The 12,199-nt window shown below is 37.4% G+C and overlaps 1 protein-coding gene across 4 annotated transcripts in view; it reads right to left on the bottom strand.

Moving 5' to 3' along the window:
- The window catches only part of PIGU (phosphatidylinositol glycan anchor biosynthesis class U), an 88,741-nt gene that overhangs the window by 69,696 nt on the left and 6,846 nt on the right, over nt 1–12,199 (bottom strand). For 2 of the 4 annotated variants that reach the window (XM_036321079.1, XM_036321077.1), the window contains exons 2-3: nt 10,983–11,047; nt 2,465–2,506 (exon numbers count right to left, since the gene is read on the bottom strand). In XM_036321079.1, the coding sequence (XP_036176972.1) occupies nt 2,465–2,506; nt 10,983–11,047 (107 nt within the window). Of the gene's footprint in view, nt 1–2,464; nt 2,507–4,813; nt 4,833–10,982; nt 11,048–12,199 lie in introns of those variants that run through there. The other 2 variants (XM_036321078.1, XM_036321080.1) reach the window with 2 other exon arrangements.

Raw genomic sequence — 12,199 nt, 5'->3', positions numbered from 1 at the left:
CAACAGTCTTGGCAACAAATTCTATCTATTTTTAATTTTTTTTTTTTTTTTTTTTTTTTTTTTTTTTTTTTTTTTTTAGAGAGAGAAACACTGATTTGTTGTTTCACTTATTTATGCATTCATAGGTTGATTCTTGTATGTGCCCTAATCAGGATCTAACCCGCAATCCTGATTTTTTGGGACGATGCTCTTTAACCAACTCAGCTACTCGGCCAGAGCCTTATCAGTTTTCATTTGCTTGAAAGTCCCTTTATTTTGCCTTCATTTCTGAGAGATATTTTCACTTAATACAGAATTCTATGTTGGCAGACAATTCTAACTCTCCATTGTCTTTTGAATTCCACCACTTTTGTTGGTGAAAAGTTAGTTTCCATTTTACTATTCTTTGGCTACTTTTAATATCTTTGGTTTGGGGCAGTTTTTATGATGTATGCTTTCCTTTTAATTTATCCTACTTGTGTTTATAGGGCTTTGGGATTAAAATCTCTCAAAAACATTGAAAAAATTTCCAGCCACCCCTTTAAATAGTGTTTCTGCCTCATTCTGTCTCTTTTCCCATGCTGGAACTCCATTTGTATGTATGTTAAACCTTTTTTGCTGTGTCTCATAAAGCTCTTTTTTTTCTCCGTTTTTTATCCTTTTCTCTCCAAGTTCCAATCTGAATATTTTCTACAGACCTATCTTCCAGATCACTAATCCTTTCTTTACCTTTGTATAACCTGCTATTAAAGTCTTAATTTGTTATTCTGTTTTCCACTTCTAGAATTTCCATTTGATTCATCCTTACATATTACAGTTCCCTGGTAAAATTCTCTGTCTTGGCATCTCTTTTTTGAACATATTAATTATTGGTTGCAGTTATGTATTTTAAAATCCAAATTTGATAACTCAATATCTAGATCACCTGTGAATGTTTTTATTGCTTTTTTTCCCTGCCACTTATTATGCTTAGTAATTTTGGACTGAATGATGAACATTTGTGTATGAAAAATTGCAGAGATTCTAAATGAGGCTATTTTCCTTCAGAAAGGTTTTTGTTATTTTGTGTGTGTTTTTTGGTGTTTTGTTTTTTTTAGAGAGAAAGGAAGGGAGAGGAAGAGATAGAAAAGCCAATGGGAGAGAGAGAACATCAGTCGGCTGCCTCCTGCAGGCCCCTACTGAGGGGTCAACTCGGGCATGTTTGTTCCTTGACTAGGGAATCTAACCAGTGACCTGTGGTGCATGGGTTGCCACTCAACCACTGAACCACACCAGTCAGGCCAGAAAGGATTTCTTTAAGTTCTGGCAAGCAATTAGAATAGAATTATATCACATTAATCTAATCAGGGGTTTAGCAAATTAGAAGCTGAATTCAGTCTTTACAAAACTAGTCTATAATAATATCTACCCTTCTTTCTTGAGAATAGTCCTTCAGAGGGCCCAAGTGAAAGCCAAGTCCTCTACCAGAGCCCTGCCACCTTGGTTAGCCATGCATTCAAATTCATATTCCCGAGCACCATAAGATCGCCAATAATTCCTTAACCTTCTACCAGCCAATTTCTGTTCTGTTTTTCTGCCTCTCAGCCTGTGCCTCTTATAAATTGGTAAATGCATCAAGGAGAAAGCAGCTCGGAATGTCAGTCTCACATTTTGTACTTTCTTCTCTGGAACCTCAGCCTCTTAAATCTTGGCTATCTTGGTACTTTCCAGTGACTTCAAGAAGATGTTTTTTTGTATTCATCCTGCTTTTCTAATTGTTCTATGGAGGAGGGTTGGTCTGCTACTGTAATAGGAAAGTGCATGACTTGGTTTTAGTGAGTCCATGCTGGTGACTCAGGAGCGCCTCTTCCCAAACCCAAATACACACAGAAATGTGTCCTATAATATTGTAAAGGTCATCGACAGGCTTTGTAGTGAGAACAAGCTAGCTTTGGAATCAGACACAAGTTTAAAACTAGGTTCCACTAGCTCAGCGGTTCTCAACCTGTGGGTCAAGACCCCTTTGGGGTCGAACGACCCTTTCACAGGGCTCGCCTAAGACCATAGGAAAACACATATATAATTACATATTGTTTTTGTGATTAATCACTATGCTTTAATTACGTTCAATTTGTAACAATGAAAATACATCCTGCATATCAGATATTTACATTACGATTCATAACAGTAGCAAAATTACAGTTATGAAGTAGCAACGAAAATAATTTTATGGTTGGGGGTCACCACAACATGAGGAACTGTATTAAAGGGTCACAGCATTAGGAAGGTTGAGAACCACTGCACTAGCTGGTTTGGCTCTGTGGATAGAGCATTGACCTGCGGACTGAAGGGCACATGCCCGGGGTCCAGGCTTGATCCCCAATTCGGGGCGTGCAGGAGGCAGCCGATCAATGATTCTCTCTCATCATTGATGTTCCCATCTCTCTTTCTCCCTTCCTCTCTGAAATCAATAGAAGTATATTAAAACCAGGTTTCACCTGTGTACCTTTGGACACGTTGTTTCCCCTCTGAGCCTTAGTTTCCTCAGCTGTAAAATAAGAATAGTGACCTATTTCACAGGGTTCTTGGAAGGATGAAGTGTAATTTGCACAAAGTACTTAGCATACAGTAAACCTCAATATATTAGCTACCTGAGATCAACTTTTTACCTCTTTTTGAAAATGGGGGCATCAGCTTTGCCTTTCAAAGTTCTAAAAGAATTAAGCTTTTACAACTATCTACTAATGGATTCTTTTTTCCCCATTTATCTTTGTTAGTAAAAAGTAGTAACTTGATATTTATATTACCAATAGCCTCCTTTCAAAGTGTTTTGATGTTTCAGATAGTTTAGAATGGCTCTAAATTAGTCTCAGAAATATCAGAACAAATAGTTCTCAAAAAGCCTATCAGTAAATGGGCTGGTTTCCATTATGAACTAACATATATGCAATAGTTTAACTGCATATAATACTATTATAGAGAAGCCTACACTCCCAATAAAGGTTGTTAAGTTCACAATTTAACTATCAATACTTAGCTAAACATAGAACACAGCACATCTGTTGAAGGAAGTCATTAAACCTAACCTGTGGTTGCTAAATTCCTTTTTTCTCTCCTGTACAGATTTTCCTTCTCCACTTTCACCTATTCTCACCTTTCCCTAAGAACTAAAATCTGTTGAAGATTAACAATGCAAAGAAATGATGGACTTTCTTTTCAAAAGTATTCTTTTCATTTGGCTTGACATAATTTTATTTATTTATATTTTATTACTCCAAAATACTAAAATACAGCTGGCTATAAATTTATGAACACCCAGCTTATAAGAAAAGTAACCCATAATCATGAATGAGGAGCAAAGGGCTCTGAGTTTGAAGTTGTCTCCCCTGTGTTTGAGGGAAGCAGCTGTTTTGCCCCTTCATTCAGAGTTCTTAAAAATTAACAGTCCTAGCCCTAACCGGTTTGGCTCACTGGATAGAGCATCGGCCTGCGGACTGAAGGGTCCCAGGTTCGATCCCCAGTGCGGGGTGTGCAGGAGGCAGCTGATAGATGTTTCTGACTCTCTATCCCTCTCCCTTTCTCTCTGTAAAAAAATCAATAAAATATATGTTTAAAAAAATTAAGTCCTAAAGGGATTATTTTATACATGTAAAGAATGAGTTAACATGCTTCTTCTAGCTAGAAATCACTATCTCATGCCTTTATCCTCTTTTATACAAGTGCATGTGCATACACACACACACACACACACACACACACACACACACACCTGAAAAAGAGTAACAATGTGTTCTAGCCTTCCTCATTGTATCTAAGAATGCATTTTCCCAGAGAAATGACATTTTAAACTATGGTTAAGAGATTAGACATAGCTCTTCCATTTATTCATTCAACATACACTTTCTGAAAGGACTATTTCATATCTTCCCCTCTCCTCAACCACCAACCTCCCTCCCCACTTCTTACTTTCAACCAACAAGCTCATTTCTTATTCCACTAAGAGAAGCAATTGAATGAGAACTACCTTATTTTCCTATTACCCAGTTGACCAACTTTCTATATCTATACCTATATTTTCTACCTGTCTCATATTAACAGTGATGAATTTCCTTTTTTCTTATCTAAAGCCAAATCCTCCACCTACCAACTGGATCCCATTCCTTCTTGCCTCCTCAAAGACACGGTTCATTCAATTATCATCTCTTTCTAACATTACCAACTTCTTGATCCATAGAATTATTTCCAATAGCAATTAAATATGCAGATACTAATATTTTAAAAGTCTTCATAGATATCTCCTCTAGCTACCATACCATTTCTCTGGCCTCTTTTAGAGCAAAACTCTTCACAAAGGTTGTATCTGCCTCAGTATACTTTAATCAGTCACGTCCCAATAGTCCACTGAAAATGTTGTGGCCAAAGTCTTTAAAGATCTCAATTTGGGCAAATCAATCTTCAGTCCAAATTTTCTCCATCTTGCAATAACAGTTGACACAGTTTTCACTCCCTCCTTAAAGCACTTCATTCATCTGGCTTCCATGTACTACATTATCTTAACATTCCTCCTTTTCAACTTTATTTGCTAGTTCCTCTTCACCTTCCCAACATCGATATATTGGAGTGCTCTACGTATCTGTATTCTTCTTTATGTAAATTTACTCCCTATGAGTCTTAGTGATCTATTTCTCTGTAACAAATTATCCTAAAACTTATCTTAAAACAACACACATTTATTATCTCACACAGTGTCTGAGAGTCAGGAATCCAGGAGTGGCTTATTTGGGTGGCTCTGGCACAGAGTCTCTCATGAGGTTGCAGTCTCTAAAGGGGTTTGAGTATCTGCTTCTAAGCTTACTCATTTAGCTGTTGACAGGAAGATTCAGTTCCTCATCATAAAGGCTTCTCCATAAGGTTGGTCATGACATGGCTTCCCCCAGAGCAAGTGATCCAAGAGAGAAAGAAGCTGCAGAAGTCTAAGATAGAAGTTGCAGTGTCTTTTATAACCTAATCTAGGAAGTGACACACCACCATTTCTGCCATATTCTACTGGTCACACAAACCAACTTTGGTACAATGAGAAAGAGATTACATGCTGTGAATACCAGAAGTTGGAAATCTTTAGGGGACATCTTGGATGGAAGCTGGCTATCATGCTAGGTAATGGCATCCAGTCTAATGTTTTCAAATATCATCTATAGATTGATCCCAATTTTATACCTCCAGCCTGGACCTGTCTTCTTGCATTTCACATTGGTATAACCAATTGCTTTAACACTGCCATTTGGATATCTAATAAGCACTTCAAAAGTAACATGGTAAAATCTGAACTCTTTTTCCACCCCACTAAAACCTGTTCCTCCTTTAGTATGCTTCATCTCATTAAATAACACCACCATTCACTCAACTGCTTAGGACAAAAGTCTGCTATCTTTAAAATCCTCTCTTGCCTTCATATCTTGCATCCAATTTATTAACAAGTCTACCTCTAAAAATATAACTTGAATCTATCACTTTTTAAAGAATCTAATAATTTTTCACCATATTAATTGTTACCACCCTAGTTCCAAGCCACCGTCATCCTGCTTAGACTACTGTATAAGTATCCTCACCATTTCTTCCTTGCTTCACTTCTTGCCCCTAGATTCAATTTTCCTCACAGTGTCCACAACAATATTTATCAAATATAAAATAAATATGAACACTTCTCTCCTGGTTTAAAAGTCTTTCAGTATGTAAAAGTAAAATCTACTTGCTATTGTGGACAGTGGGGTTGTTGAAAGATCTCGTGATGGCTGGGTGAAAACTTGTTCTAAAACTCACTGAAATCCCAAAATGAGATCCTTACCTCCAGGTTGGCTACTCTACCTGAGAATCCACTGCTATTGATTGGGATTACTACAAGGTCATGGGTGAAGGCCAGCTTGGCACATGGCTTTGAGAAGCTTAATGTCCTGAAGATGCCTGTGCCAGAAGATAAATAAACTGTCCAAGTGGATACTAAAGAAAAAAAAAGATGTTAAAGTTTTGCTGAGTTTTTTGTCTCCCTCAGAGATCACGACTGAAGAACATGAAAGGGCTGGAGAACATGAAGAACATAATTCCATTTGCTCAAATGACCATTGAGGACGTGAATGAAGTCCTCCCAGAAACCAAATTAAATAAGAAGTATCCCAATAGGCCTCACCAGCCAATTAAGGTTTTATAAACTTGAATCTGGGAGGAAGCTCTGGCCCTCCTATTACAAACTCTGGACATTAAAAATAATTATATTGCCCTAGCCAATCTGGCTCAGTGGATAGAGCGTCGGCTTTCGGACTGAAGGGTCTTGGGTTCGATTCCTGTCAAGGGCACATACCCAGGTTGTGGGCTCAATCCCCAGTGGGGGGCAGCAGATCAATGATTCTCTCTCATGTCGATGTTTCTCTCTTTCTCCCTCCCCCTTCCTCTCTGAAACCAATAAAAATATTAAAAATAATTATATTAAAAATGGATAGAAAATCCAAATTCCTAACCATGTCTATAAAAAGTTCTACATAATCTGGCCCCTAACTTCTTCTCAAAATTTATCTCTATTATTTTCCTCTTTGTTCATTCTGCCTTAGCAACACTGGCCATCTTTCTGCAATTCACAAATGCCAAGCTCATTCCCAAATCAGGGACCTCATATAGCTTACTCGCTTCATTTAGATCTCTTATTCAAATTTCACTTCCTTAGAGAGTATTCCCTGAACACTATCTAATATTAACATATATATGACTGTCACTCTTTCCCTTCACCCAGCTGTACTTACCACTTAACTGAAATCTCATTTTTTTAAACTTTAGCTTTATAGAGGAAAAATCAGTATAAAATACTATTTGATAAATTTTGACCTAAGAATACATTCATGAAACCATCACCACAACCTATCCACCATCCCCCAAAATTTATCAATTTTATGTTCATCCCAAAGAACCAACTTTGTTTCAGTAATTTTCTATTGTTTTTCTGTTTCCTATTTCATTTTTTTCTACTCTGATCTTTATTTCTTTTATTTTGCTTACTTTGAATTTATCTTCTTTTTCTAGTCTCTTGAGGTAGCACTGAGGTCATTCATTTGAGACCTTTCTTTCCTCATATAGGCATTGAGAACTGGAAATTTCCCCCTAAGTACCACTTTAGTGACATCCCATATACTTTTACAGGGTGTATTTTCATTTTCATTCAGTTCAAAATACTTTCTAATTTCCCTTCTGATTTCTTCTTTAATTCATGGGTTACTTAGGGATTAGTTACTTAATTTTTAAATATTTGGAGATTCTCCAGATATCTTTCTGATACCAATTTTTTATTTAGTTCCATAGTAGATAGAGAATATACTTTGTATGACTTCAATCCTTTTAAATTTATTGAGTTTTATTCTATGGCTCAGAATATAATCTATCCTGCAAATGTTTCATATACACTTAAAAATTATGTGTTTTGCTCACTGGATGGAATGTTCCATAAGTGTCAATGCAGTCAAGTTGGTGGAAAGTGTTTTTCAAGTCTTCTATATATCTGCTTATTCTATTAATCATTGAGAGAAGAATATTTAAATCTCTGACTATAACTGTAAATTTGTCTATTTCTCCTTGCAGGTCTATCAGTTTTCATGTATTTCAAAACTCTGCCATTAAGTACATAAAAATTTTAAATTGCTATGTCCTCTTGATGAACTGACATCTTTATTGTGATGAAATGACCTTCCTTATCCCTGGTGATATTCTTTGCTCTGAAATGTTTGTTTTTTTACAAACTCACTGTCTGTTTCTTTCAGAAATATAAGTACCATGAGGCCAAGGGTTGTATTTTGTTCTGTATCCCCAGCACCTTGCAGCATAAGCTGGCATTTGGTATATATTTAACAAGTTTTTATTAAAGGAAGAGAGAAGGGAAGGAGGGATTAGAATACACATGCAGATATAGAGCTACACACTAGTATTAAAAAATAAATGAAAAGGTGCCAGTACTTGTTCTGACGAGCAAATATTATAATGGGCAAAACATGTACAAAGGTAATTTCAAGAGTGTGATATGAGCCGAAACCAGTTTGGCTCAGTGGATAGAGCGTCAGCCTGCGGACTGAGAGGTCCCGGGTTCGATTCCGGTCAAGGGCATGTACCTGGGTTGCGGGTACATCCCCGTTGGGGGATGTGCAAGAGGCAGCTGATGGATGTTTCTCTCTCATCGATGTTTCTAACTCTCTCTATCTCTCTCCCTTCCTCTCTGTGAAAAATCAATAAAATATATTAAAAAAAAAAAGAGTGTGATATGAGTCATAAAAAGGATAAGCACAAGATATTTTGCAAAATACAGGAGGAACATCAAACCTAGTCTAAGGTGATGAGTGATGGCTCCTGGAAGGGTAAAACTTAAGCTAATATCAGAATAGAGAACAAACCCCCTCAAAAAGGAAGAATGGCCCTCCATAAGGAGACAATGGCATGAAAAAGATACATAGATAATATGGTGCTGGAGCATAACGAAAGTATGTCAGGATTCTCTCAGGGGATTCCTAGTCTGTCTAGAAAACATACTGCCCAGGGCCTATAGCACCCAGAGCCCTCCTGGCTAGTGGGCTACTCTCTGGTATGCCCATACAACCTGTTCCCAATAACTGAACTGTGTGCTTATTCTCTTAAATTATTCCTAACCTACTTCTGCTAGTAGTTCTTGTTATTATGGTTTGATTCGATAGCAATACAAAGATAATGAATTATGAATGCAAAAGACAATTGTTATCTCCATGAGAACTAAGTTGAATAATGCTTTAGGAAATGAGATGAAAGAAAAAAAATAGTGCTCAAAGTAGGTATTAGGGAGACATCTGTAAAATTTGGGGATTAAATGGTCAAATTAGAAAACTTCTACTTTAAAATAATATGGTCAATAAGAATAGGAAGGCCCTAACTGGTTTGGCTCAGTGGATAGCGCAGGGGTGGGCAACCCCTGGCATGAGTGCCAAACATGGCACGCCAGTAACTTTTTCTGGCACGCGAAACCCTCTCTTATAATCTTCCATTTACAATTTTTTTCTTAATATCGACTTCTTTATTTGTCAGATAAATTCAGTGTAGTTGCATCTTAGATAAATAAATAATTTTACATAACAAGTTATCTTAAAGACCATAGACATGGATTGACGAGAGAGGGGAAGAGCAATGCCTCTCCCTTAACTCTCCCTGCCTTCCTAGATCCGACCAGTGTTTTGGTTTCATCCACATACGTTTGTGAATCTTTGTTCTCAGTGATGAATTTTGTTAAGTCTCATAATAGGAGTAGCCTGATGGATGAAAGTAGTAGCTCGTGCATATCTCTGAAGGTCACGAAATATAAACCTGATGTAAAATCTCTGTCATCAGTGATGCGGCAGCAAAAGTCCCACTGATAATATCAAATGGAGTCATAAAGTTTTCTGTCGGACTATCAGTGTACATGTATACATTAAAAAATAAATGTATTTTTCATCATCATATACTGTGTTTTTGTCGCTCGAATGAATTTTATTATTTCTTCAAGGTTCTTCACATATGTACACCTTAAGAGATATCAAGTAGGCGTAACATGTTCTCAAAAAATTAGGGTTGGCACACAGAAGAATTTTGAGTCAGAGATTTTGCTGGTTTTGGCACGCACTCACAAAAAGGTTGCCCACCCTTGGGATAGAGTGTTGGCCTGTGGACTGAAGAGTCCCGGGTTTGATTCGGGTCAAGGACATGTTCCTTGGTTGCAGGCTCCAACCCCAGTAGGAGGCATACAGGAGGCAGCTAATAGATGTTTCTCTCTCATCGATGTTTCTAACTTTCTATCCCTCTCCCTTCCTCTCTGTAAAATAAAAATAAAATAAAATAGGAAGGGAAGAATGGAAAGAAATATGGTTGATGTGGTAAGTAGGGCCCACCAGGCATTATGCCCCAAAAGGTGTTTGAATTTCATCCTGAGGTCAATGGTGAGCACTCAAAGGTACTAAGCAGGACAACGATAAAATCAGATTCACATTTTCCAAAGATGGCTCTGACTGCAGAATAAAGGAGCAAGATGATGCAGAAAGACTTGTCAAGCCCGGCAGGCGTGGCTCAGTGATTGAGCATTTACCTATGAACCAGGAGGTCATGGTTCAATTCCTGGTCAGGGCACATGCCCAGATTGTGGGCTCAATCCCCAGTAGGGGGCATGTAGGAGGCAGCCAATCAATGATTCTCTCATCATTGACGTTTCTTTTTTTCTTTTTTTTTAATTTTATTGATTTTTTACAGAGAGGAAGGGAGAGAGATAGAGAGAGTTAGAAACATCGATGAGAGAGAAACATCAATCAGCTGCCTCCTGCACATCTCCTATTGGGGATGTGCCCGCAACCCAGGTACATGCCCTTGACCGGAATCGAACCTGGGACCTTTCAGTCCACAGGCCGACGCTCTATCCACTGAGCCAAACCAGTTTCAGCATCATTGATGTTTCTATCTCTCTCTCCCTCTCCCTTCCTCTCTGAAATCAATAAAAGTATATTTAAAAACAAATGCTAAAAAAAAAAAAAAAAAAAAAAGATTTGTCAGGTAACCCAAGCAAGAATGGTGAATTAAGAGTGATTTTATTATTCTTACGAACTAATTTTATGGGTTAAATAGACTTTTATGGGCTTTCTAAGAAACCAACATTGCTATCACAATTTTCATGGGAAAACATGTTCCAAAGAACCAATTACATGCCAATTAGCATACAACCTATTCAGAAACTGGGAACTGTTTATAATTCACTTGCCATTAAAAATGGTAACCTCTACAGAAGTCTCATGTGCCTCCCCAAAGTCCAATCTTAATATGGATCATTTCTACTGCAACCATGAAAACTTCTTATGTGAAGGACATGTACAAAAGGGCTATTTCTAAATATGATTTTCAAAAAATAGATCTTTTTAAATGTTTGTACTAACTGGAGGCTAGGCTTTGGTATTTGTGGCTATAAATTACTCTTAGTACCCATAAAAGAAAACAAGAACACTTACTTCATGAAATACTGCTCCTGAATATGGAGACACTCCCAAGTCCAACAGTGAGAGGCCTTCAACCACTGAAAAGTAAGACATCCAAGTTCATTTTACTTCAAAGACATATGCAGATGGCCATAAGCCAGTGTTAGATACTCCCAGGACAAAAAAAAAAAAGGCCTTATAGTTTATCTAAACCCCTTAACTTATTCCCAGAAAGTGGGTCTAAGTCTTGATTTGAACATTTCTGATAATGGGGAGCTTTCTTCCATACAGTATCCCTTTCCCTGTGGCAAACCACTCATTATGGGAACGTTTTATATTAAACTATAAATTTCCTTTAATCTCCTTGTAACTTCCACCTACTTTAAACTGTTTCATTTATGTATATTCTGCTCCATTTCAAAACACAGTAAGATAACAAATTAGAAACTTGTGAGAAACGTTGCTCATAGGTGGTGAAATGAGCAATCACTCACAGTGGTTCGCAACCTTCCTCCTGCCGCGCCCCTTTAATGCAGTTCCTCATGTTGTGGTGACCCCCAACCATAAAATTATTTTCGTTGCTACTTCGTAACTATAATTTTGCTACTGTTATGAATCATAATGTAAATATCTGATCTGCAGGATGTATTTTCATTGTTCGCGACCCACAGGTTGAGAACCGCTGCTTATGTGCTTTGTTTGACATTTGCATTAATTTTTCTTCAATATGTACCTTTTAAGTGTATGCTCTTTGACTCAGAAATGATTGTTCTCAGGGCAATTTATCCAAAGAAGAAAGTTCATTACCATGCTCAAGAGTGGGGAAAAATTAAAAATAATCCCAATGTCCATTAATGGAGATTTATTTAAATTGCTATCATTTCTGACTCACTTACTTCAGCCAGTATCATCACTGTTCTTCGTATTATTGAAACTCAAAATCTTAGAATTAGCCATTTTGACTTTCATCACTGTGCTAAGAACTTCAACATGGATCATCTAATTTAATGGGGTACATATTATAACTTCCTATTTTATAAATGAGAAAGCTGATGTTGGAGATCATACAGATAGTAAGTGGCACAGGCAGAGAGGGACTAAAACCCTCTTTAAGATCCCAGACCCTGTGCTCTTTATTTTTTTTCCCCTTTATTGATTAAGGTATTACAAATGTGTGCTTATCCTCCCATTGCCCTGTGCTCTTAATGACCATACTACATTGCCTCATCTTGGATCCTTCACCCTGTCAA

This window comes from Myotis myotis, unplaced genomic scaffold (assembly GCF_014108235.1).
Source record: "Myotis myotis isolate mMyoMyo1 unplaced genomic scaffold, mMyoMyo1.p scaffold_m19_p_9, whole genome shotgun sequence".
Taxonomy (NCBI): domain Eukaryota; kingdom Metazoa; phylum Chordata; class Mammalia; order Chiroptera; family Vespertilionidae; genus Myotis; species Myotis myotis.
The sequence above is the reverse complement of the archived record's forward strand: the minus strand, read 5'-3'. Positions and strand labels throughout refer to the sequence as shown.